Source organism: Hippoglossus hippoglossus, chromosome 21, assembly GCF_009819705.1.
Source record: "Hippoglossus hippoglossus isolate fHipHip1 chromosome 21, fHipHip1.pri, whole genome shotgun sequence".
Lineage (NCBI taxonomy): Eukaryota > Metazoa > Chordata > Actinopteri > Pleuronectiformes > Pleuronectidae > Hippoglossus > Hippoglossus hippoglossus.
The window spans coordinates 19,899,921-19,927,905 of record NC_047171.1 but is presented as its reverse complement, the minus strand read 5'-3'; the positions used below and the strand labels follow the sequence as shown (position 1 = coordinate 19,927,905).

General features: G+C 41.6%; 1 protein-coding gene across 3 annotated transcripts; it reads left to right on the top strand.

Annotated features, from left to right (window-relative positions):
• Positions 1-175: 175 nt before the first annotated feature.
• LOC117755174 (protein FAM124A) lies at positions 176-27,985 on the top strand. Of its 3 annotated transcripts, none has more exons than XM_034574736.1 (4): positions 176-499; positions 4,823-4,854; positions 21,393-22,159; positions 26,859-27,985. In XM_034574736.1, the coding sequence occupies exons 1-4, from the start codon at positions 444-446 to the stop codon at positions 27,681-27,683; spliced, it is 1,680 nt and encodes a 559-aa protein (XP_034430627.1). In that variant the 5' UTR covers positions 176-443; the 3' UTR covers positions 27,684-27,985. The 3 variants fall into 3 exon arrangements, with proteins under 3 accessions (XP_034430627.1, XP_034430626.1, XP_034430628.1); XM_034574735.1 differs by having other exon boundaries at positions 21,384-22,159; XM_034574737.1 differs by lacking the exon at positions 4,823-4,854.

Here is a 27,985-nt window from a genome sequence, read left to right as displayed (position 1 = left end):
AAAAACAGAGAAAAGCTAATAACTGTAAATATAAAATCTGCATCATAATCAAACATTAAATTGTTAAATAGAGAATTAAAAAAAACAATAGTAAAGAGTAAAAGAACAGTGCATTGTAAGACATTAGCAATTAATAGATTTGATGAAATTAGAAATTCCTATAAACTTCAGTAGTGAATGTGCTACATGTGCAGTAATTCCCATGGCTCCTGAAGGCACCTCGGAGAGCAGCTGACGCAGTGAACCAGCAGTGATCAGTTTGTCTCCTGTTGCTTCAGTTAGTTTCTGCAGACTCGATCAGTGCAGGTCGGCAGGTCACACTCTCTGTCCCGGCATTTAACTTTCGTGCCTGAACCGCATCGCGTTTGTGAATGTCTCGTTTCATTCGTCACACCCGGACTGTGAAGCCATGCAGCTGAATGTGGCCGAGCTAAACCTCTGAGATGGAGAAAACCTCAGCAGAAGATGACTGCGTGGATTCAGGAGCCGAAACTGGAGGGTGAGTGGAGCAGAAATCACTCTGACATGTGACACATCTCAGCATGTTTGGAATTAACAGCACATGCATTATTCATACATTCCTGCCTTTGATGTAAGATGGAATTCTAAGGATTTTTTAACCTCCATTGTGGAAACTATTATACATTCCCAAGCTGAGTCTTGTTCATGCTCATATTTACTGCCGAATTAAAGCAAGTGCACTTTATCTAACATTTCTCATTTAAATGCAGCTACAAGAGCTGTCAGATAAAGAGGAAATAATTCAATTGTCAACTTTTTCAAAGGATTTTGGTGGATCCTAAATTGTTTAACAGTGTGCTGTGAGCAAATTCAATAAACATCAGACCATTAGTCCAGAGTCATATTCTTGGATTACATCCCGTTGCCAGTAATTGATGTTTGTTGAGGACATATGGAGGAGGTGTAATCTGATTGTTTGGTGGAAAGTTCAGTCTTAATCACCAGCTCATTTGCTAATGAGAGTATACAACCACATGCTACTTATTTCAAAGCTTAATTCAACAAAAAAGAGTTAAATGAATCATTGTACTGTTCACTCTGTTTTCAGCCATTAAACAAAGATGTGCATCAGTCTCTCCTGTGGTAGGCTATATATGACTTCTAGATGTGGCTTTGTTGTTGTTGTTGTGGTGTTAGAGAGAGAGAGAGAGAGAGAGAGAGAGAGAGAGAGAGAGAGAGAGAGAGAGAGAGAGAGAGAGAGAGCCTTGTATGACACCATCATTAGCAGTAGCACATACCTAGATGTCTTGTTTTGATGGTTGATTACAAGCGCAGTCTCTGTTTCTCTATGTTTTATTTTTCATCTGTGTTCATATAACTTCTTATAGACAAGGACGTTTTATTTATAAAGCACATTTCATACACAGGTAGATTCTACACAGAGGCAAAGGAGAAATACAAATAATAGGGTTGTATCCAATTAAAACCAACAAAAGCTTGGACAATGGCCACTTATGATATCATTTACGTGCCTTATTCAGACAAGTAGCCAGTTTTCCTTTCTTGTCCCTGAGAAGATGATGGAGATAAAGATTCAGAGCTCATGTGTGGCCTCTGTTAGAGGTGGAACCAAACCTGTGAAGTGGAACCAAACATCATAATGTGTGTGAGGGAGCTTGTTTCATGGGAAAACCAAAAAAAACTGGAAAAGCAGAACAGATCCCTGTGGAAATAATGTGAGAGGAAACCCCATCCTCCACTGTGTCACTTCCTGTTCAGCTCCCACATCCACTGATTCAGTTGTCTCCCATCCAATCACCTGTCTGAGTATTGTAGTATACAGACTTCTGAGGATGCATAAGCTAGCCGGCTTTCATGCTAACATGCCATGCTAGCTGTCAATGCTATGCTAAAGAGAACACAGACATTTCTCATGGTTGACCAGCTGCCTCGTCTCTCCAGGCTCATTTTCATGGTCGGAAGGACCCGTATTTACGTTAACGTGATTTGATTGACTAGTATTTATTTGGCTATTTGTTTAAACTCAATTTCATTGGCTACTGCCTGCACTGCCGCTTAACAAATTTTAAGATTTGCACAACTCCTCCAGCACTCAGCGCAAGCAAAGCGAAAGCAACGGAACCACAATGCAGTTCGGCAACGCCTGACGTCACCACAATCAAAATGAATTGGCAACGCCTCCGCACGTAGGAGTTCTGCGCAGAAGAATATCTCAAAGAGTTGATCCTACAATTGTATAGTGCCAAAATTGGTGATAAAATATGAATGGTCAACAATTTGGAGAATCAATAATCATTTCCATCATTTATCAATTCTGAATCCTGTTAAATAGATTCTCTGTGACCTCATGTTGGGCAAAACTTGTAATTTAGTAATCAAAACGGCATGAAATCCAGCCTCAAAGCAATATTTACCAGAAACCTGACAGAGAATGGCGGATGATGGATTAACTGGTTAGGCACACAAAGATGGTGTTTCATGTTCTACCTCCTACTATCAATCCGTTCCTTAAAGCTGTGATGATCTTTCTCTGAATACAACCAGAACTTGTGCAGCAGAGCATAAAACATCACTATGAGTCATTGTTTTGGAACGCTCACATGTCTGAGGATTTATTGCTTAATGTTTAGTTTCTTTCTGTCCTCATCCTCCATCGTCTTGTTTTCTTCCTCTTTCCCACCTCTCACTTCCTGCACCCCTCCCCTAATCAAACAACAGACACCTGCCTCTGTTCACCTCCATGTGAGTAAAACAAGCCCTTTAGACTCATGTCAGGTCTCTGTGCAGTCGAACCTGGTGTGCATGACCGAGCTGCTGCCTGTCTTCGCTTCACGTTGCATTTATTGTCTTTGGGTGGAGATGAAACGAGGCAGTGTGGCCAGACTGGGAAGTGAGATGCTAACCAGGACTGCAGAGGGAATCCTGCCAAACACACACACACACACACACACACACACACACACACACACACACACACACACACACACACACACACACACACACACACACACACACACACACACACACACACACACACACACACACACACACACACCCGAGGGAGCCATCAAAACAAAGCTGCAACTGCACACACTCATACCTCCAACTCTGCTCCAAAGAGTCATAAACCTTCAAGAGAAAGATTCTGTCGTTTTTTCTTGGTGCATGAAGGGACAAGCCTATGAGTTTCGGCCCTTCCGCTCATTTTATATCTGCTTTATAACATTTCTCCCGCTGCAGTCCCTCAATCATCTTTCCTTTTAACTTTTCTCCGCTCACCTCTGCTTCCTCTCGCTTCTCTCTTCTCTCGTGCGTTCCTCTCTCTGTGCCAATGCCCGTTAGTTAGATTGATAACCGCCTGTTGCAGGAAACAGACTTGTTCTTCTGTTTCCCGCTGTCCTGCAGCTCCACTGGCCTTATTAGTTTAGAGACAGAGTCACAGGGTGTGTGTGTGTGTGTGCGCGCAATCGTCTGTGGTTGTCAGCTGACTCCCGTGGGAATAATATTCTCAGGATGTGTAGTATACGTGTGAGCTGAGGTTTCACAGATGGCTCTAACATGTAGGGTGCATGTTATATACGTTACATACAGTGCATGTCTCTTACCTGTTGCATGCTCTGATATTTGTGGAATTGCAAAAATTCTCAGACTTTTAAAACATTTTTTTTACTTTAATCTTTGAAAATCAGATTAGCGGATATCAAATTTTGCTCCTGTCCCAGCTCAAAGATGGGAGCTTTAGATTAGACCCGTTTGAATAAGAGTGTATGTGTGCGTTCCCAGAAGCGAGAAAATAAGACCCTTTACTTTAAGGAAAACTTTGAGAGTTAGGTTAAAAGATAAATACTCCTCATGTCTGTAAATTAAGTAGATTAAACTACATATTGGAAGTTATAGGGAAGCCTGGCTCTGTCAAGTGCTTAAATATACCTACGAACTAGTACTTTTACGTATTGTGCCTGGTTTCTGGAAGCTACAAACAAAAACAAATGTTAACGAGAAAAATAAATGATTCGTACTAATCATTAAATCCGTAAACAAGATCCTTTAAGTCATAGTTGAATAGTGCTTTGCAGGCAGGGCTAGCTGTTTGCCCTTTTCCAATCTTAAGGCCAATAGTTTATCATCGTGCTTCCCGTAGTTGCTGGTAAATCCTATGACCGAATAGAAGATATTGTCAATGTATAAAACTCCCAATATTTCAGATTTACAACTTGAAAATGTGCACTATTAACACAGCATTACCATCATAGACTGTATAAAAAGGTGGATGAAATAGAGAGATATTAATGATCCCAAGAGAAATGATGGCTCCCCAGAAGTGAAGGTAACCAACTCAATCGCCCCCTGTTGGCTGCCTGCAGTATAGGCTATAGACCCCACCTCCTCCATGTTAGTGAATGGGGCATGGACCAATAAAATGTTTTTTATAAGCATAGCCATCAAATACATGTTAATATGTAAAAGCGAATAAATGTCCTCCTGGAATATAATGAAGTGTAGCAGATGTACGAAATGGTATATAACAGAAATACTCAAGTATAATACTAGTACCCAAAAGTAGTACTTGAACACAGAACAGTGGAAACAGTAGTTGAGAGAATGTCCCTGTGTTTCATCCCTGCAGTGAAACGTCTGTGACCTTTCCATTTGGACCTCTCCTACTGTTTAGCCAGATGTCAGCACTTTATATGAAACAGGAGTGTGTCATCCTGTAAATCATGTTGATTGCACTTCATGCTGTAATATAAACTCTCCTCTCTCTGTTTCCTGTCCTCTCTGTCTTTGTCCCCATCGTCCGTTTCCACTGTTTTTTTCTCTGTCCATCGTTCCGCTGCAGGTCTGATTACAGTCCCCTGTCCTCAACGAGCAGTAAGTAAACCATTGGCGACATGAAGCATGAAACACAGACACACACAGGAGCAGGACTTTATTTCCCTGATACACACTGACAAAATATATCCATTAACACGTGTGTGTGTGTGTGTGTGTGTGTGTGTGTGTGTGTGTGTGTGTGTGTGTGTGTGTGTGTGTGTGTGTGTGTGTGTGTGTGTGTGTGTGTGTGTGTGTGTGTGTGTGTGTGTGTGTGTGTGTGTGTGTGTGTCTGCTCGACATATTATTTTGTCCATCTTTCTAACATAGCATACTTAGACCAAGTCATTAATCAACAAATGATAATCCATCAATCAATCAATAAAATAGCTCTTCCAACACAAAATATAAAAGACAAGTGGTTGTTTTTAGTCTTTCAATTGAGATTTGATGCTCAGATTTTTAGTTTGATTAAATTTGATAAATTTAGGTTTCATTCAAAAATAGGAGGTTTGCAGATGCCCCCTTCATTTCATTTATTCCATTTAGTATTTATTGATACGAACAAATGCTGAATACACAGTGAATGGCAAATTAATTATGAAATTCACTGCATCACACCATTTGTAGCTACATCTAATTTCCAATTCCTGTTCCTAGAATTACAGACAGACTTGGATGACCTTATAACAACAGCAGGACATAGAACTCTGAGAACATGGAATGGTTCTTTTACTTTATTGTCTGACGGAGTAACTCATTATCATTATCATGTGGCAATTAAAAGTAAAAAAGTGAAGGTTACAAAACAAATTCAAGCCTTGGAAAGACTGTACAGTTCACATGTTTAGGCCAGCACAGAAAAATAATTATAAAATGCTGATTTCCCCACCCCCCCCCTGATTGGAATAAATTAAAACAAAAGTCCCCTAATGGTTTTCAGATTTCCATGCATCAACACTAAGCATCAAACATAAGCTCTGCCTTGAGATAAACACTGCAACAAATTTCCAGGAAAGTATGACGAAAATAATTTGGCAACCACAATTAAAGATAAAATCTAAATCTGTGTGCAATCAGTGATATGTTTTGTTTAATGACAAAGAGAATTCCTCTAGTGGCGTTTAGATGATGCTTTCAATTTTTCTAATAATCAAATAAGTCAATAAAGTAGTTACACATGCTTAAACGACAACTTTGGTTTACTACAATCTAGGTCTTATTGTGAAAGGATCAGGCCTCTTTTTTTCATGAGTAACAATGAAGATTACAAATGCAGTGATGTCACCATAAAGATTCTCGGGTCGTCAGACGATCGAGACACGTTGTAAACAACAAAACTCCTGGTTCATCAGAGTTATTCAGAAGCAAAGTCCAAAATGTAGCATTCATCACAAACCCTTCACAAATCACACTTTTAGTCACAGAGTTAGGATCGGCTACTTTAAAATTGCTTTAATATATGTGCGAAGTGTGTTTGTGTAGTTTGGTGCGAACGTGTGTATGATTGTGAAGATGTGTGTTTGCAGAGTTCGTGACCCCCTCCCCAGTCTGGTTGCCGCCAGGTCTCCATCCCTCCTCTCACAATGGGGGGGATAATGTCCAATATTCTTTCCATTAATCTGGTCTACAGGAAACTGCCTTATCCTGACCGCACCACACTCGCAAGTCAGGAAGTATAGGACCAAACACACACACACACACACACACACACACACACACACACACACTCCCCCCCCCCCCCCCCCCCTCACATTTCCTGTGTCATTTCTGTATCAGTTGAGCTCCTGTCCACTATTGTCTCTCCCGACTGGAGGTCAGGCTGGGAACAAAATGTGCGCTGTGACCAAAATCAGAAGGAGATTACTGCATTAGAACTACAGTACTTGAGGACTTAGTGTGATTTAGGACTTTACCCATCATGCCACTCTCACATATTTACACCCAGACGACCAGTTTTAGATGTGATTCACATGTGATTTATGTCATAATACTTGTGTATGATTGGCTGTCAGGTTCTTTGTGTACTTTGTATGACTTTATTGTCCATCAGGGAACATGTCTTGAATAATGACTTTTAAAGGAGACATATGATGCTTTCACAGTTTTTCTGTCCTCTATTGTGTGATATAGTTCTTTATGTGAATGAAAAAGTTCTGCAAAGTTAAGTTATAAGTCCACGATAAAGGGGGGCTCCTCTCCCTCACACCGCTGCTGAAGCTCCTAGTAGACAGGTTTTTAATCGGAGTGTCGGTGAGGTTTCGGAAATGTTGGGTTTCTGGTACATTTGTGACGTCAAACGTAACTCACCGGAAAAAAAGTGGGTTTATCTGCGTTTAAAAAAACCTGCTGATACCTCCTAACTTAGGTTTCAAATAGGTATAATACTAGTTCTTAGGCTCAGTATTATGAAAACATACACCTTCAGCAGAGAGACAAAGTAAAGGAGCCTCCTGGGTTTATTTGTCAAAGGGACGGACGACAGATGGAAGCAAACAGCTGTGGTGACAGATTTTCCAAAGATGTGAGAGGAGAAAATATGAATGTGTCTGAGCTCCGTGTGTGGCTGCCTGTTTTTGTCCTCAGTGTGTGTGTGTGTGTGTATTCATGCACGTCTGTTTGCACTGATGTGTTCATTGCAAAGATGCATGCAGCATTAGTCTCCCGTGTCTGCCGCCTCCACAGAAGTATATTTAGGTTCTGGTATAGAGCATGCTCCTGTTTATACAGGTGGTCCTAACCCTTGACCTTTGACCTGAACTCAGACCCGCTATAAGCCCCCTGGAGACAGACTGATATGATGAACTACCAACGTCAGTCTGACCGAGGTCATAACTCGACTGTAGGTCCTATGTAAGAGAAGTTGTATGGATTCAAATGGCAAATGATCTGTTTTACAATGAAGATGTAAAAACATGTTGAGCATCTCTGCTGAGTTTGTGCGCTGAACTGTAGATGAAAAATATTCTCTTGTTCAGTCAAACTTAAAAAAGCCACTTGATTAAACCCCCAAAAATTACTCACTGTTCAGCCTCTGCAAAATGCTGTCTGATCTTTAACGTGGCTTGAAGTGTCGGACTGAACTTAATATCCATTTACCAAGCTATAATTTCTTTGTATAACCGATTTCAGACATGACCTGTGGAGGAGCTCTGGAGAATTGGGTCCAGACTTTCAGTTTTCCTTTCACACTTGCAGAGTAAACATGAACACACATTAACGCAGGCTGGGTATCTCTGTTCAGACGCGTTCCAGACAGCAACAAATAATCTGCTGGATTCAGGTGAGGGGTCGCGCAGCAGACAGGGGCCAGAAGTAACGTATTCATTCCGCTGCGGGATCACGTGATTTTGTTTACAGCACATCGACAACGGCTTTGACTCTTATCACCACAACCTCTCTTGATGTTTTTGTCGGTGTCTTCTACGTGTGTGGCATCGCTTTTTCTCCCAGAGAGATTTGTTTGATTTTTGCAACTGTCGCGTGTTAGAAGAGTCCTTAACCCTAATTGTCTTCATTTTTTTAGTTTTGCCTGCAGCTGCTGTGTGCAGCGTCTTTGACCTTTCAATAGAAGGTTAATAGGTTTGAATTCAAGAGGCTTCAAGTGAGTCCCACCCTCAAACACTAATCACACAACCTCACTTTCTGTAGGTCACTGCAGACGAGTGCATTCAGCCAGAATGACCTGATGACGCCTGGCCTTCAGTGGTTTTCTCTCGGTGTGTGTGTGTGTGTACCTATATGTGTTTGTGAGTAATGAATGTTTTTTTGAATTAGTTGGGGGGGGGGGGGGGGGGGGGGTGTTTAAGCTGCACAGAGGTCAGACTGTAACAAAGCAGAGACACTCAAATATACTAACAGAGAATTAAGCAGGACATGCATCATTTCTCACACTGGAATAACTAAGAAAATACTTCGGATATATTTATCACGAGCAGATGAAAATTTACACAAGAGCCTGTGTCGATGCTGAAGAAAAAACTTTTGCAGGTGATGGTGGAGAAAACGGAGACTGTGAAAACATTTCTCCCTGAGAGAGATATCGGGAATGAAAGGAAGATTTCAAAAGAGTGAATAAAAGAAATCCGTTCAGGGAGTCTTTTGTGCTACAGAGTTGAAGATAAGATGGATCGTTTATAACCAGGGATCATGTCACCAGCAGATGTTTGCGCGCTGAGACAAAGACGTATATTTGTGTATGAGTAAACCATATTGTTTATAAAGATAGACGACAAGACAGCTTCTTAAAAGTGAAGTGTCTCGATTGCCCCCTGGTTGCTGGCTGCAGTTTAGATAATAAACACCACATCCTCCGTGTTAGCGGATGGGACATAGACATGTTCTTTTGTCCCCTGAAAGTCACTATAGCTTCTCCTCTTAAACTGTTCATGAAGATGGCTGACATGACTGCTCCCCAAAAGTGAGGACAAAGTGTCTCAATCGCCCCCTGGTGGCTGGCTGCAGTATAGAACATAAACCCTGCGTACTCCATATTAGTGGTTGGGATCAAACTAAAATGTCAAATTCACGTTAAATCATTTTTTTCTCAAAGATGGTTTCTGTCATTTTAGGTAGTTCGCATCAGGCTGTCGTATGTTCAAGTGTTCATGTTTCTGATTTGTTTGGTTTTAATTAGGTTTTAATTACTCCAAAAGTGCTTAAAAGTCCTTAAATAATTGGCACAAGACGGCAGCGTTTGTATCTGTGATATTTTGGCTTCATTTCTGCATAGTGGGATGAAGTGGAGACTCGGAAAATGAAAGCCACTACTGAGAGAGCTATTAACAGAAAGTGAGTTCATCAAATAGCTGTTTTCTGGTTGTAAAAAACAATAATGGTGTTAGTACATTCCTTGGTCCCTCATTGGTTAGAGTTAACCACTCAACTCAAAAATGTTCAGATTACTGTGTAATTTATGTCTGCGGACTCTGGCCCTCGGTGGATGTTAATCGTTTTTGTCGTGGTGCGTTCATGTCTGTGTCAAAACGATGAGTTCACCACAGAGAAAAACACTGGGCCGGTCCAGACTGCCTGTGCAGTCCAGTAACCCCCGAGGACCTGCTCTTGTTATTTCAGCTCGTATCAGCAGAACCAGGAACACATGTGTATGAAAGTTACTCCACCTCCATTATTTTACGTTTGTACAACAACCCACACTAATGAGTTTTAGCTGCTGGATGAAATAACTGCTGGTGAAAGTGCAGGGTCCTGCAAAAGTTTAACTCCCCGCCCTCACGTGGATTTAATTAAATGAAATGAGTTTGTCTTTCAAACATGCAGAGCACAGCAGGGGGTTATCTGTTCAGAGGCAGGAAGTACCGTATTGGCAGCACTTTTTCACCCAGAGATATTTCTTTTCATTCATTTTGAAAAAGCCTCATGTCGGCAGAAAGTCGGGAGGCTCTCACTCAGACAATTGCGTTCACCCAAACACCGCTTCTGGTGAAAATACGGAGGATCTCTGGAGTTCAGTGCATGTCTGAAAGCAGCTACTGCAATTCTTCATTAAAATGGCTCTGTTTTATATGTTGTTTACTACTGTACTTGCATTATCCAAAATGTTTTTCAAAAGCCCCAATTTATTTCCAAGTCAAAAGGACGTTTGATTTTGGTCGCCTTAATTGCATCATATCTCCTTTATTCATGGCTTTACCCATTTCTGCAATAACCTCCAGGATATATATATATATATATAAACATATATCTTTTCTCTTAGAAGATGATGCTCTTGTCTGTTAGAACGACACCGCTGAGTATCCCTTCACACGCCAAATCACATACAGTGATGTCAGCCACGGTGCTTTCAGCAGTGAATTTAAACAGCACCTGATGGATCAAGGACCACCCGTAACACCTCAGCACACACATGCTCACACACACTCCCGGTGCTTTCTGCCTAGTTGAATGTGACATACTGATCCAGGCGCTGCTACGAGGCAGCTCGTGTTGAGTGTTTCCAAATGTGCGTCCCCAGTAATGAGGTTTGGAGCATGAGGCAGATCTCAGATAAATGTGCTGCAGTTGGCTGTTTGTTAACGGTTTAATTGAAGTAGTTCTGTCTCGTCGACCTTGTTGCGGGTGATGGCGAGTTAGTGAGAGTGCGTTCACTGACTCCAAACACACTGCAGTCTGTGAGTAGAGCTGTACAGTGGAACATGTTTTGTTTTTCTAGTTTTTATTTTAAACAAAGACAGAAAGGTACAATAGATAGATGAATAGATAATAAGTGGGATTGGAGTAGGGAGTCATGAATCAGGATAGGCTGAGTGATTGGATCTCAGGACCCATGTAGCGCTCTCAACTCGTACTTGGACCAGTATCAGATCAGTGCTTCGTCTTCTTCTTCTTCTTCTTTGCCTCCTTTCCTTCAGCAAGGGTCCCCTTCTCTGCAGCCCTCCCCTTGGTAAATCACACCCAAAAACAGTACGTTAAACAGTTGATCATGACGTAAATTATACAGAGTTCCACTGGCTCTTTGGTCTTAAAAAGTCTTAAATATGTTAAAATGTTCCGTACTAGGCCTTCACTGAGACATCACTGTGATATTCCTTCATATCGGTCTTACTTGACGTAGGCTTTAAATTTCATTCATATTGGTCTTAATGTCTTAAATTTAACTTGTTGAAACCTGCAGAGACCATGTTATAAATAAAGACTGAAGTGTAGAATTGCACTTACCTCTTCCTTTACTTGCTTGTGCCACTGAGCAATGTTCTTTGGACACTTGTGCTTTTCTCTCCTGACTACAATACTCCCATGCTGCAATATAAATCCCACCCAAAAACAAAGTACATTAAAGAGTTGATCATAACGTAAATTATACAGCAGGGCCTTTGACCTTAAATATGTTATTACGTACTAGGTCTTAAATATGTTTGGACAGTAAATTTTGCTTGTCTGTGGGAAAAAACTCGATACCTACTCTCTAGTTTGCAAGCTAACATGGAGGGTTTGTTATGCCTCTGCGCACCTCGTCTTCAATTATAAGGAGGTGCAAATAATACTGGAAATGTGATATTCCTTAATATCTAATGTACTTGATGCAGGTCTTACATTTTATTCTTATTACTCTTAAAATGTCTTAAATTTAACCTGTTGAAACCTGCAGCGACCCTGTTATAAATAAAGACTCGTGTAGAATTGCACTTACATCTTCCCTCATTTGCTTCTGCTCTTGAGGAGCGGTCTCTGTAGCTTTGGCCTCTGCCTTCTCAACTGCAACCGTCTCCTTATGCATCTATACATCACACCCAAAAACAAAGTACATTAAACAGTTGATCATGACGACTGCGTCTTTGGCCTTAAAAAGTCTTATATACATAACATATTAATATGTTAAAAATTACGTCTTAGGCCTTAAACCTGTTGAAACCTGCAGAGACCCTGTTATACATAAAGACTCAAGTGTAGAATAGCACTTACCCCGTCCTTTACTTGCTTGATGATCTCTTCCTGGGAAAGTGGCCACTCATCGTCACTACAATCATACTCCTCACTGAGGAACCAACACAGACACAATCGTCAACCCAATGTTCCAAGAGTTTAAAATGTACTTAAAGATTTCATTACCAATATTTAGACTATCTCCAAATTAACAGATAAAAAAGGCCGACCTTTCAATTCGGTGTATGCCACTGGTAGTCTGCTGAAGCTGCTCTGGATCCTGACCCAGAAGATATTTGGTCGAATCGCTTGGTTTGCAGTCCTCGTCCAGATCCTACAAACATTAAATGATACAAGGATGTGGGATTTTTACAAAGTACAACTAAGAGGCAGTAAGAGAGAGAGAGAGAGAGAGAGAGAGAGAGAGAGAGAGAGAGAGAGAGAGAGAGAGAGAGAGAGAGAGAGAGAGAGAGAGAGAGAGAGAGAGAGAGAGAGAGAGAGAGAGAGAGAGAGAGAGAGAGAGAGAGAGAGAGAGAGAGAGAGAGAAAAAAAAACCTTAGTATTGCGGTAATATTGAATGGCGAGCAGCTCAGTAGTCTTCTCCTCCACCACATCCAGATCGTGGAGGATTTTTTCGTGATGATCGAGCATGACCCCTTTCCCTGTAGGCTCAAACTCCAATATAGAGCAGGCACGCTCCACTCCTATGGAATTTTTGGAAAAAAGAGAAGTTTAATGTGTGTTATATGTAGGTTGGTGCTTTATGCAGATATATACATATACACACACTATTTTTTACAGGTCTGCAATTTCTTGTAATTTTAGGGGGGGAAAATGTCATTGGAACAACACAACTAAAACAATGCAAATATTCAGTCATGAATACATTTTCAATTAGATACTGTCTTTTGTATATGTTGAATTGCATAATTTGTACATTTGCATGTCCATCTGACTAAAACAATCATGTTTATATGACAAATTCATTGGAATTCATTGATTACACTAATTGAGCTGTGTTTCTATTTCCCCTATAATTAAATTACCATCAAATGAAGGAAACTACCAGATTCAGAAAAAATATACCCCTAAAATAAACTGTTGCCAAACCTGGCACTATGTCGTCCAAGAATTTGATGATGGCGCTTTTGCGGCGCCTGTGGGACTCAGTGCGGGACTCATCCTCCTCCAGCTTTTTATTCAAGTCACTCATCACAGAGGAATGATCGAGCTCCGGCAAATCTTCAGGGTAAGGATGGTCCAGCTTGTTTTGGAGCTGCAGAATCCGTGTTAACGATCAAGAATATATGTTATAGGACATACATTTCTAAACTGAAAATATAGATATATTAATATATTGTTAAATGTCACATTACAATTTTTTTTTAAGCTGAACAACGGATTTTTGCTCCCGAGTTCAATATATACTCACCTCTATGATTTCAGTCCTCAGGTCGAGAACCTCTTTTTCCTGGTGCATAACATCCGTGGGGAGTAAAAAGTATCGATTCTCCTCTACACAGGGAAACAACAACGAGATCAATTTAAGTCCTCTTTAACTGTTTGTCCTAATTCAAAATCATTATCAAAGTGGGACATTAGATTTATGTAGTGTCAATTCATGGTTAATCATGTGATATTTAAGTTTATGAAGAAAATTACTCAATCCATGCCAAAAAATTATTAATTAATCTACATTAAATAAAAGCCGATTCGATACGGATCCATCAGAGAGAATTACAGTGGCAGGTTGTGTCGGTAATATTTACCATTGTTGAACTTGGTAAGTGCCGTTTCCACGTTGTCTTCGCCTGACACCACGATGATCTCCTGATGCACCCCCCTCAGAGTTACCATATAGTCTTCATAGCTCTCCAGATCCTTCTTCAGCGCCATTACTGGGACAAACAAACCATTCACATGAAAACAAAGTCTAACCTCCGTCATGTGAAACTGAAGTTAACAAAATCTGTAAGTCACAGTTCAACAGTGTACATTTTTGTTGATATCTAATTCAAAAGTAATATTAGCACTATTTTCTTTTCACTAGATGATTTAAACATGTTGGCATTAATATCCCGATTGACAGCTGTCAATGTCACTATTAAATCTCTTGTCATTATTGTAAACATTGTGTGAAAACGGAAATATTAGCTCCAGCACAATGGCCGTGTCTTACATTTCTTCTCATGGACATCCACCTGTGAGTCCCTCTTCTTGTTCTTGATGGCAATGAACTCCGTCAGCTTTTTCTGATGTGCAGCTTCCACGTCCAGGTAATTCATCGAATTTATGTAACTGGCAATTTCATCATCTTGCTTCTCCATTATCATCGTCAAATTGGACTCATACCTCAGCCTGAGGTAGAAATTAGAATACACAATATAAATGGATGAATAGAGAAGATTCAAAAACCAAGATCATGGGGACTTTTTATGACATTACATCGCATTATCGGCATCAGTGGACTGCTTGATGGTTTCCTCAATATTCCTGCGGATCTCCTCCAATTCCTTCAACACAAAGTGCAGAGAATTTTGTTTTACTTCCGAACAATAAAGCAGTGTAAGTGCTTGAATAGTAGGTTATTAACAGGGAATACAGCAAAAATATCACCTATGGTGTGACCTCTGACCTTTTGTCGATTGTTCATTCTTTCTTTAAATGAGAGATACTCGTTGTGAATCTCCTCCAGCTCATCTCGATGGCACTGGCAATCGACTTGTTGCATATTTAAGCCTTGCTTCATCTGACAAGTACATTGTACACATACATGAAGATAAACACTTGCGTACTATTATTAACCAGACAAAGATGCTCCTTCGTAACTCACATTGTCCAAACTGACTAGCGCGGTTTGCAAGTTATTCCTTGTCTTCAGCATGTCAGGCCTCTCCCTTTCATCCTGCATGAGCTCTTCCACTTTCAGCTCAATTTCTGCAATCTGCCCACAATATAAACTCATGGCATTAATACATGACATATAAGTAGTTTTACCAAGATATCAATAAACATGAAATTAAACTAAAGGTTAGTAAGCTGTGTAGTGACATGGGCAATTAACCTCTTTCTCCAAGTCTTTTTGAATCTGCATTTCTATTCCCAGCTTCTCATCTAGATTGTCGCACTGTTTCAACAAAGTAGGGTCTGGATGGGGCAGGGGAAAAGCAGTAGCGAACCTGTCCCTCAACGTCTCCTGCTCCTTGAGCAAGTTTTCTATCTCCAGCCTTCACACACAACACATAAACCGGTGGTCAGATAAATTAAAATGCACAATGTTGATATCGCGATGTTGGTGTGCTTTAATCCTTTTTTTGTGTTTTTCTTTACTCTTGCTTGCGGATGTGCTCCTTCATCTGGTGCTCCTCTCCCGTCACATTTTGCTGGGGTGGCAATTTGAATTGCTCTGATTTGTTTTTAGAAGAGAAAACACATCAACTGGTAAGACAACATAACTGAGAGAACATCGAAATTTAAAAGTCAAGAATATATAATTAAAATAATAATCTATTCCATCTTACTCTTGGTTGGGCAAGTGTTCGAAGGCATTGTTGTTTTTCCACAATGCATTGTTTAGCTTTGTTTTCACTGGATAAAAATATAAAGAAAGCTCTTCTGGTTTGTTGTCTTCCTACTAAATTGTGTAGTTGTCTTCACACTAAATGGTTTGTCTATGAGTCAAAGGTTATCTGCCAAGATCAAAGGATTGTTTAAGCCACACTGCCAGAATCAGGATTGTAATGTCACTCTGGCAAGATCAAAGGATTTTTAAAACCAGAATCAGGATTGTAATGTCACTCTGGCAAGATCAAAGAATTGTGATGTAAACAGGTCCTTCTGTGATGTCTTCAATGTAGACACAGACACCTATTGTAAAATCCCTACATTGCAGAAAAATAACTGGATAACTATAATGTGACTGTCATTATTCACATTAAAAGAATAATTTACCACAGCGGGTTTGGGCTGTATTTCTATGGATCTATTTTGAATCTTTTTGTACATTTAAAAAAATCTTTTCCCAACACTCTAATCTTTCTTAATTTAAAACTGGCAGCAGTTTTGATCCAGGGAATGGTGGCTCCACATTATGGTCTGATCGCTTTTATCTCCTGTGAAACTTGAGGGTTGGCGCCGTGCACATACAGACTCAACTCTGGGAAAGGAAGTCGGCAATTCCCCTTATTTTCAGGTCCTGCTTACGCAGCACAAAAACACCAAGCCATATTCCTCAGCGTCTTCAGAACGATAGAGTAAACACACTCTCCGTCACGTTCATCGTGTCAACATAATTTACAAGAGTTTAATTATGTGCAGAGATGCAGACTTGCACTTTTCCCAGTGTATGTTGAACCAAAGAGATGCAGCTCGTAAGCAGAGACTCCAGCAGAAGCTTTCAATTTTTGTTTTATCTGTCAAGAAAGCAGTATATCAGTCGTCATTTCAATGCCTCACTCTCTTAGACAGTAATATGAGAAATGCTAGGATAAGGACAAGGCAGGAGTAGTTTTATATTGTCACTAAATACCATGAAAAAACAAAGCTAACAATGTGTTGTTCTGTGTCTTAGTATTACAAACCTCAATACCCCCTGTGTCACATGCCAATTTCTTTGCTCCTACTGAAAATAGTAATCGTCAAAAAATATCAAGGAAGACAATCATTTTGTTTCAAAGCTCGAGAAGCTTCTTGAAACAGCAGGACATTCTTTATTTAACAAATAGTGCATCTGTTGGGGATTATTTTCTGACAGATATTTGGAGGACGGGTGCAGATTTATCTTACTGCCAGTTGAATGTCCGTCTGCCACACCCAAAATAAACCTTAACCCATAGGTCCAAACTACTACTTAATATTTAAAAGGTTTTTTTTCTCTCACCATTGTCATCACTTCTCTATAGTAGATTCTGGAGCCACACTCTGATTGGTGGTGGCGGTTTGGAGCAGGGGACAGAGGCCTAGTCCCTGCAGTTGATCCAGTCTAGCACCATGAAGTTTGATCAAATCAAATCATTATAGATTTTGCCTAGACTTTATACAGGCACACGTGGGTGCTTGGCATTCTCTGAAACGGTGCCTAATAAAGATCGATCAGGAGACGGTGAGATGAATGCTGTGACGCACACAAGAAAGAGGACAAGGGTTAAAATAACTAAGTAAAACTTAACCTTGTAATTACTTCCTGTGATTAAAAAAAATACACGTAGACCTCTCAGAAGCACTGATTTCTTCAACTGCTGACCGGTTACCTCAATGAATTCTTTAAAATCAATATAATGAGTAAATATAAGTTTCCTCATGGCCCAGACAACCTGTAGTCTATGGCACAATACCGCTACTTGTTCATGGGATCAGATGATTGTTATAAAGTAACAGAATATCACAGCTGTATCCTTAAGTTGTCCCTACAAAGTTCGTTTGCATAGGAGACTTGGCTCAATCTCAATCAGAGTAAAACTTCTATGTGTTTGGCATTGAAACAAAAGTATAGCTGTGGTTTCACTGAACTTAAAGAACTCAATATTACAGCAAAGACTTTATGTTTTAATTTCCTTGGCACAAGTCAAACTGACTTATGACTGTTGGACCTTGCATCTCTTTTTTTTTCCTTTTTTTTTTTAACCAGACGACAAAAAGGGGCCCCCGTCTTGAATTTCCTCCTTCAGTTGTTTTGACTTACACGGAGGGCCAAGCTAAAGCTGTGACTGCAGTGCTCACACACACACACACACACACACACACACACACACACACACACACACACACACACACACACACACACACACACACACACACACACACACACACGCTCCAAGGCCTTGGTTGAGTTTTCGCTGCTAATCACTCTCATATGTGCAGAGCCACTGGAAGGCGTGTTGTTTTATCTCACGTCATCATCCGTGCATATGGCTGCCAGCATGTGTTGCCGGTTAACACTTTAAACACAGAGTGAAGGTAAAAGTCTCTGAGAATTAGAAAAGACCGGCCTGCCCATAATGGAGCAAATAGATTTTGTGTGCGTCGCGGATGGTCTTGCGCATGCAGTAGTGTGTATGCAGACGGTCAGAGTCAGAGCATCAGCCCGAAGACGGGAGTGGATTAAGAGCTTAGAGACACACTCCTCCAGAGCTTTACACACAAACACCCTTCACAGCATTGGGGTGACTTAATCTCTAATGTATTCTCCTCGGTGTCAGCTCCCCATTTAACCCCTTATTGCTAAAGGAAAGCCTGCGGACTTAATGTACATTTGGTTCCAAACATTAAACAACTCAGAACATTGTGTATTTGGCTGCTGAGTGAATTTCCGGTTGTATTTGTGATTTGTAAATCTTTTGAATGTGGATTCGAAAATTCTGTATGTCACTCATTGGTCAATTAGATCGGGGCTCGGGTCACGTTTTTTTATGTCCGAACTCATCCGAACCTCAGAAAAAAGGAACTGAGCCTGACCCAAATTCAACAGGGATTCTGTTTTAACTGTATGAACCCGACCGAGCCGGATTCAGTTAATTAAACTGGACTTAGTTTGTGTCGCCCTGTCCCTATAACATATGGTTAGTGCATATTTGCCCTAATTACAGCTCTATGAAGTAGAGCTGGAGAGTCAGATAAGGAAAAGTGATACAGACAAACAGGTGGAAAAAAAGCTAAATAAAAACGAGTTGAAGGGAAATGTAAGATCAAGGACCTGAGCTATTTTAGACATTTATAGTTTGGGAGGGAAAGACATTTTTGAAACTGAACAAGAGTAATTAATCATATCTTCAAATTCGCCACTCTGTTTGCTTTATTGTCTATTATCAGTCCAAATGAGAAGTGGAGGTTCCTTTTCGGCTCATGTGCTCTGACTCCAGAAATACTGTAAGATCCGTGTGTAGTTAAAGTTAGTCACGATAAATCAAGATCTGTGTGTGATTGTGTGTGTGACAGGTCAATGTACTGTACAGTAAATACCTATAAAGATCCCTATCATCCCTGTGTTTGGTGAGTTAATGCCTGATACATGTGAGGGAGGCGGACATTGATTCTAATGGGATCAGGCAGACGTTAATGAACATGGCCCTTCGTGTGTGTGTGTGTGTGTGTGTGTGTGTGTGTGTGTGTCAGGACATAAATGTCCTGGCATGCAGCTTAAACCCGCAGCGGATCTGCCTCGATGCTGCCGTCTTTTATCTCATTAGACACACTGAGCCACATGATGTCACTTGTTGTTGGAGTTTGAGGTTTGATGCCATTTGATCGAGTCTGAATCAGATCAAATGTATTTACTGTAGGTTCGGTATCTAACAATTTTAAAATATTGTCTTATCAGCAATACATTTTCACATGAAATACCTGTAAACAGAAGCCATCGCTGAGAAAAACACATGTCATAATGGAATTGGTTTTATTTTGTTGGTCAATGTTCAATTCTTTTATAAAATTAGTTTTTTTGCGTAATCCTGCTGACTAACGAACAAACAAGAACAATAATTTAACCTTCTTGGTGGAGGCAAAAAACATTCTACTCTCTCAATGGTCTAAATTGCAGCCTAAAAATGTTGCCATATTTATTTTTTCTTTAAGAATTAAGAAGAAATAAAGACTCAGGGTCCTTGAAGACAAAACCTGTTTCCACCATTTCAACCTGTTCAGACATTCAAGGACTTTGTGAGAAAACACATATTTAAGCATATTATCGCAATTCAAATTCATTTAAACCAGGTTTAAATACATTGTCCAAAAAAACCTTAATTTTTAGTTCTTTGCTTTCATTAACACTTTGTTGAAAATATTTTAATACATCAAAGTGTAAATCCTGTTCACGTGCATCATGTGTCGTAACACCTCTAATGGCCTTTTAGCAATGTTTCCCTGTAACCATTTAGAAAATGTCACCTCTTTGGTCAAGTGAAAGTGTCCTTTACACAAAGGCCAGAGGGACTCATGAGAGAGAAGCTGTCCCTGTTTGGCCTCTCTGTTTCATGGAGGCATTTTGGCAACAGTCAAACACTCTGCTGTTCCAGGGACAAGAAGACTGTGTGTCTTTTACCAGACGGCCCCGAGCACAAACGAAATGGGTCAAATCCCCCGAGATGTCCGATAAAGAGTGCAGGGAAAGTGCTCACAAAAGAAAAGAGAGAGAACATGGAGACACTGTTAGAGTGTGTACATGTGACATGTAAGAATGAAAGCAATGTCTTGATTTGACTGAACACGTCAGCGGTAGTTTTTGCAGTACCTGTGCCAGGGTGCAGAGTTTGTCTAGGTCGGGGGTTCAGGAGGAGGCTACACCTGAATGCATCGCCACCGCTGTGGTTTGGAACATTCCTCTGGCTTCACTAATGACCTCCTAATGGCACTAATGATCCTCAACAGAGGCTCCACGCTCCGCATGTGTGAGGGGTGGGAGGAGTAAACACGGAAACGGGAGAAAGATGGAGTGAATTGTGGACGAGTGAAATGGAGAAGGAAGGTAATGAGAGGTCTGTGGGAAGAAGGAAGGAGGAAAAAACAAAGAGCTAAATGAGATATATATATCAAATCAGGCATAATGTTGGTTAACCGCTTCCATGGCTGCCTTTGCTTTCGCTTACCCGGCATTCTAGACGAGCAACTGGTCATACAATATGCAAATTAGGGCCATGTAACATCACATGACATCACAATAATGCGGCAGTGTGAGTCGGGCCACTGTCGAGTGGTTTTCTGCGCAGGAGAGAAGCTCCCTTTACTTTGGGGTATCTAACTTTGCAGAACTTTTACACTCTCAAAAAATCCTATATAACACACTAGAGAAAGAAAAACTGAAAAAAGCATCCTAAGTCTCCTTTAAAGAAGAGAAAGAAAAACAGTGGGAAAGAGAAAATAATGAGGAGAACAGATTCAATTTATTCTGGGTGAGTCTGTGACGGACGATTGACATTTTAGTTTTAGTTGCTCAATCTAAACTGTTCCTCAACCACCTTTGCTGTGGATCTTTCCCCCAAACTTAACTGTACCCTTGTTGCTAGTCACAGATATTGCAGAAAGAAATCATTTTGAAAACATTGAATGTGAGCCTGTTGTCAGACCACACACATTCTTCGAGCTCCCTTCTTGCCTGTTGCAATTTCTCTTTCAGAAAGATTGATTATGCTCTTCTCTTCTCTTCCCCATGTTTTCCTCATCCCTCTCTTCTTTCTCTTTTCCCCTCCCTCTATTTTCTTGTCTTGACGATGTTGTATGTGGAGGTGAGTTATCCATGGGCGAGCTCCAGGATCCCTTCCTCGTCAGTGTCCATCTCATTGCCGACCCCGGCCAGGGCAAGTTCCTGCAGCGAGCTGCCGATGCCGTGCTGGCGTGGGTCCACCCCGAGCTGCAGCTCTTCAGGGTCTCAGAGCGGGCCACCGTCTCCCAGCGGCCCTGGCCCAAGCACCATCAAAATGGCGACCAGGCAACAGCCTGCCAGCCCACCATAGCAGTCATCGTCTTCCTCCAGGAGGCTTACGGCGGCGAGGAGCAGATACTGATGCTGCACCGCGCTCTGCAGAGGCCACCATGGAGATACCACCACACTGAAAAAGTCAGCAATGGCCAGCGGATGCTTCCACTGTCGCCGTGCAGCCAGGACTTCTTCACTCTGTCTCCTGGAACACCGCTGTGGGCCGTGCGACAGGTGCATTACGGGAAAGAAATAGTGCGATTTACTGTTTACTGCCGATATGAGAATTATGTGGACATGGTGCGGCTGTACATGCTGCTGCTTCAGCGGAGGGTAGCGCAGAAGAAGGAGGACTTTTGCTTCTTCGTAGTTTACTCCAACCCAGATATGGAGATCCAGCTGTCGTTTAAGAGGCTCCCTCGAGGTCAGCCTCCGGTGGTGCTGGAGTCAGCGGTGATGGAGGTGAGGGTACGGGATGTTGGAGTGCTGGTTCCCCTGCTGCCGCACCCCTGCAGCCCAATCAGCGAGGTCCGCTGGCAGACGGAGGACTACGATGGAAACAAGATCCTCCTGCAGGTGAGAGGGTTTTCAGATTCTGCTAGAAGGGACGCTCAAATATAACGGGAGGCAGTAAATGAAGCTTCAGTGTTTTTTAATGAGGACATCCACCAATTACCATTTACTATACTATCTATGTATATACACACACATCACTTTCTATTATTAAAATAAGTTTCTATGAATCTCTAAATATAACAAGCTTCTTAGCTCAACTTGGCTTCAACATCCAGACTATTAAAAGTTTGCACGAACACACTTTATCTACTGTAACTGCGTCATGGCGATTACACAACACACACACACACACACACACACACACACACACACACACACACACACACACACACACACACACACACACACACACACACACACAATGGTCCTTGTCTGTAGGGTATCAGTTTCAGAGAGGATCTGTGTCCAGGCAGTGGAAGATAAGTCATTTTGAAAGTTCAATTGGATTAAGCAGCAGTCCATTACTGGGATTGGAACAGCACTGAGGGAAACAATAAGCTGATCTGTCATGACAATGGACCATATGCATGATGCTTAGCTGCCACCTGGCCTCAACTCATGTGCTGCTCCATTGGTATTTAAAACAGTTCTGGTTTGTTTAAAAAATAAAAAAAATCTGCCAATTTCACTTTTCAACACACATATTTTAGAAAGAAGAAGAAGATATGAACTGAGAGAATCTGGAAGTACAGATTTATTTCACAGAGTATTTTGTAGCTTCAATTTGATCAGCACAACAATCATTTTAAGCTCTATGATTGGATGTTTGATTTCACTTCCCTTCTCCCCATTACCTTTTATTTCTCTTAGCTCGTTCATTTGAATTTGTATCAGAGCCTGCCCAATACAGATTGTTGGGGCTGGTGTTGATACTGATATTAGGGAATAAATTAATTATTATTCAATTATTCAAATACTTGCTGGGAGAGTTGCAGAGATTAGTGTCACTCAACAGAAAATTATTCATCAAATATTTTTAAAATTGATTAATCACAAGAAGGGGGGGGAGGGGTTCCCTGGTTTCAGATTCTCAAATGTGAATTTTTCTTTGTACTTCTACTTTCAGTCGAAAAGTTTTTGGTGGTTTTCTTTGTTTTATCTGCCTGTAAACTTCACATATTTAGATTCTGGATGGTCACACATTAGACTATTGGAAAAACCCTAACCCATCGGGAACATCATATAGATAAATCAGTGATAATTTCAGATGAATATTCTGCTGACCTACAAATCAAATATTCAACTAATACTAATACTACTAGTTGAGGATTAATGTTCAGTTCTGCTGTTTTTGCCTCACTGGGGTCAGATCTCCGGCTGACCTGGCTTATCCCAAGATAACTAAAGCTTACAAGAGTAAAGGTCTGATCATCGCCATGTCAGCAACCTCATTACCCAGCACCCCCTGCTGCAGCTCGTCGCCAGCCTTGCAGCATGTCGTCCTCACAGAAAACTGGACAGATCCTGTCACGTTGTGTTAGCAGAAAGAGGCTTTCACCCGAACATGCACAGAAAGAGTTTTAGTAAATAACGAATGTGCAGTGGATCTGCAGCCTCTCTGGGATAACCACAAACACACACACACACACACACACACACACACACACACACACACACACACACACACACACACACACACACACACACACACACAGTAACTCTTTTAAATCACAGCCTCGGCAACAACAACAACACCGCCTCCTCCTTCCTGTATGGGACAGATAGGTATGCAGCTGTATGAACACATCGTGGTTCAGAGCAAAGAAAAGTGACAGAAGAGGAAAGAAAAAGTGAAGAAGAGAGTGAGAGGAAGATAAATGCAGGGAAGTGTTCTGCAGAGGAGAGAAGAGAAGAACCGCCTGTGAGATGTAGAGCAGGGAGAGAGAACACACACACAAACACGCACATAAACATATTTATATACGTTCCTGGGATTGGGATGCATCAATAAAATTGTCTTGTCAAGTAAAGAATTCGTAAAAGAGCTTTACACATACAGAGGATGTATATTTTGTAACGTTTATTTATATCTGCATATATGGAGAACTGGCTGGATGGACTGTATATGTGTATGTGTAAGCACTTTACAGTACAAGCCACATTCGTCCATTAACACACATTCATACAACACTTCTATATACTGTGCTTCATCTATCACACACCGCTGGCACAGTTGCCAGGAGCAATTTTGTTTCAATTTGAACCAATTTTGGTTCAGTATCTTGCCCAAGGACACTTTGGCATTCGAACTTGAGGAGCCGGGCATTAAACCACCGATCGACTGGTTGGTGGATGGCCCGCTCTATCTTCTGAGCCACAGCCGTCCCACATAAAACACAGAAAAGTAGCAAATTCTACATATTACACAGTGAATTTCTCAAATAGTGAATTTGAAGTTATTTGCACTATAAGTTAATATTCAATCTGTCATGATCAGTGAGAGTATTTGTTAATATTAGGAACACAGACACCAGTTGTTTTCTGACTTCAGTCCGTCAGGAGGATCCGGTAAATCACGCTTCAGCTCTTCTCTGGACACTTAATGTTTTTTTTCCAGGACATTTATTGTTGTTGAATCTGAACATATGGAAATTTGAAAACTCCCCTCCGCCCTCGAAGCACTTGGAAATAATTGCCTCGAGGCTGCCGTGTGGAAAGTTCCTGCCGCTGCCTGTATTGTTTGGTCGCAGAGTCGTACGACAGAGCAGACGTTAGGACAGAAAACATGGAGAAACTATCAGCATCTTTTTTTTTTTTTCAATACTCACAGAGAAAGAAAACACAGAGCAGAACCCGACCTGACGGAGCCGTGAAATCAAAACTGCTGCAGCTGCCTTGCATGTTATGAACGAACATTTTCACATTTATGTCAGAACTGGGGGTCTGTGATACTTTGGCGCATAAATGAAGGTGCGATGTACTCGGGGCTCCTCTGGACACTAATGACTTCTCCAGCTGTTGTGCTGTGATTCATGAAGTGGTCGGGCTGAGAACAGGGGGCATGTGGGGGCTTTTCTGTAAACCCTGGGGTTCCCCTGGAGTGTGAAGCGCCTGGTTGCCTGAAAGTCCACAGAGGGAGTTTAAAGGTCCAGTGTGGAGATGAAAGTGATCTATTGGCAGACGCTTAACATAAAATAATGATGTTTTCACTAGTGTTTCATCTAAATTGTACGAATTGTTGTTTTCTTTACCCTAGAATGGGCATCTAGAGCGTGTCCTCTCTACAGAGAGAGAGAGAGAGAGTGTTTACGGAAGCCCAGACTGGACAAACTAAACACCTTTTCAGTTTTTGTGACAACTGAAGGATACCACAGGTTCTCTTTCATGTTTGGAAGGGGAAGGTGAGGTGAGGGGTGTTCAGCTGCAACATGAAACTACACCACTAGATCTCACTAAATTCTACACACTGAACCTTTAATGGTCTTTTCATTGTTTCCCCTGTGACCTCATATTCAACTGCACAGACAGAGCTAAGAATGAAGTGATGCTCTGGTCCAAGAAAGCAGAATAATCTTATATACCTGTTATTTCAAAAGTTCAATCATGAAAATTCAAGCACAAGAATAACTGAGAAATGTGCCAGTATGCTTGGAAAGGTTTATAGCGAGGGATGTTGTTGTATGGTGTAAGGGAAAACTTTGAGGAACTCTTCAGGAAAACCCCGGCAACATCTCAGTTCCGTTATTTGATCCCTTCTTCCTTTGGTCGGGGAAATTGTTCCAGCGCTCCATCTTGAAGGGAGTCTCAAAGCTCTTATTTCTGCATTCATCTGTGAATAGGGAGTAAGACATGAGCAGGGACACACTTTAAGACCGTTATATGAGGAAGGCATTTAAATACACGTCCTTGAGGACTTTGTCAGAGGCAGATATCACCTGAGACGAAGATTAATTCCTGGTGTCGGGACTTCTTGTATCATCAGAGGAGGAACTAGGTTGCAAGGAAAAGATGCAAGTGAGGGAAACATGGAATTGAGATGTAGCCCCTTTCCCCCCCTACCCTGCAGAGAGGATTCATGTGCAATACTTAAAAAAATAAGCTTCAACGAGATAATAACGGTTCTAGATATTATTCGTCGGACTTGGTAGGTTATTACACACGCCAAGGAGATTATTATTCCGCTTCTGTGTGTTTGTTGGTTTGTTTGTCAGCAGGATCCCGCAAAAACTACAGGACAGATTTCCATGAAGGTGTAAGGATAAGACATGGGCCAAGAAGGAACCCATAGAATTTTGGTGCATATTCGGAGACTTGACTCCTCCGGCAGCGGTCACGGGCTCGATTCTAACCCGGACCATAGCTGCATGTCTTCCCTCATTGTTTCTTCCCATTTCACAATTGCAATCCACTGTCCTATCAATGAAATAAAGGTGGAAAATGCCCATAGAATATCTTAATTAAATAAATTGGTCCAGACAAAAAAACCTGGGTTCTTCCTTGGCCCCTACACCACCATACAGAACATTAGCAATAAAAACATAATCTCCACGGCAGAGTTGATAAAGATGTCAAATGGTTGACTTCAAATGTTGCTTTCCACATTTGTTTTCTTCCATTAGAAAAAATAAAGATTTCACCACCAAAAATGAGCTGCTTTGCTGTCTCTGGTTAAACTGCACATTAATCTGACTCATATTAGTCAAGTTCAAATATACATTTAGTTCATATCCTCTTTGTTTTCCTTTTGTTTCCTACTCAGGTGCAAAGTGCTCACTTCAAACACAGACAAGATCACTGCCACATATCGTCCACCGTCGCAGAATCGGCCTCGGCTCCTTCCACCTTCAACCGCACCGGCGCCTCCCAAAGGAACCGTCGGTATCATCATCGAGGTTCATCCCATCCTAGAGTCCACCACCACCAGACCTCCCAGGGCTCCCTCCCGCTGGCCTGCGAGGAGCCAGATGAGCCGGAGCAGTGGCCCCACTGCCACCATCAGGACAGCTGGAGGACCCAGTGGAGGGGACACTGCTCAGGCTCCCTCTTCTCTCTGCCTAACCTCGGCTCCGGCAGCTCTCGCTCCACCTCATCCTCACCTGGGCCCTCCTCCAGCCCCCACCACAGGAGCCACTCCCTGAACCGGAGGTCCTCCCTCATCCCACCCTTCCGGCTCAACGTGGACGCTCTGGTTGGTGCAGAGGAGACAGACGTGGACTCGGGGGACCAAGTAAATGCAGGTAACAGTGTGGACTTCACAGTGGTGTCTGCGTACATCAAATCCAACCTGCCACAGACTTGTAGGCCGTCATCTGCTCCACCCGAAGACATCGGACCCTCCCTTTCTCCTGGCGTCCCTGAGAACACCACCTACAAGTCAGCCACACTAGGCCGGACTCCATACAGCCTCCCCACCTACAGCACTCCCTCCACCCTGCTGTGGTCGTATCCCCATAGCACCAGTGTGACCACGAGCACCGCCCCGTCCCTGAGCGACGTGTCCATGAACCAGTCTGACAGTTGCAGCGTTATTAGTGCACCGGTGGAAGAAGCAGACGAAGACGAAGACCAAGAATTCTACATCTGATCAACCTCTGTATTCTGAGAATCTGTAATCTGAAATGAGTCGCTCAGTAGTGACAGACGTCAGGGCCGAGACAGTAAAAACAGCTCTATTCTGCACTCTGGTGTTTGACAGTAAAACTACAGGCCAGTGAAAACGAGCTCAAACTGTATTTAATGTTCTCGAGTATTTTTGAGTGTTGCTTTTTTTTCACATGTAGATTTAGGCTTTGTAAATATCAGGACATATAAGTGAGTGAAGTTAAAGGACCAATCATGTAACTGTGTACAGATACACTATCCAATAAAACCATTCGTCTTTATTTA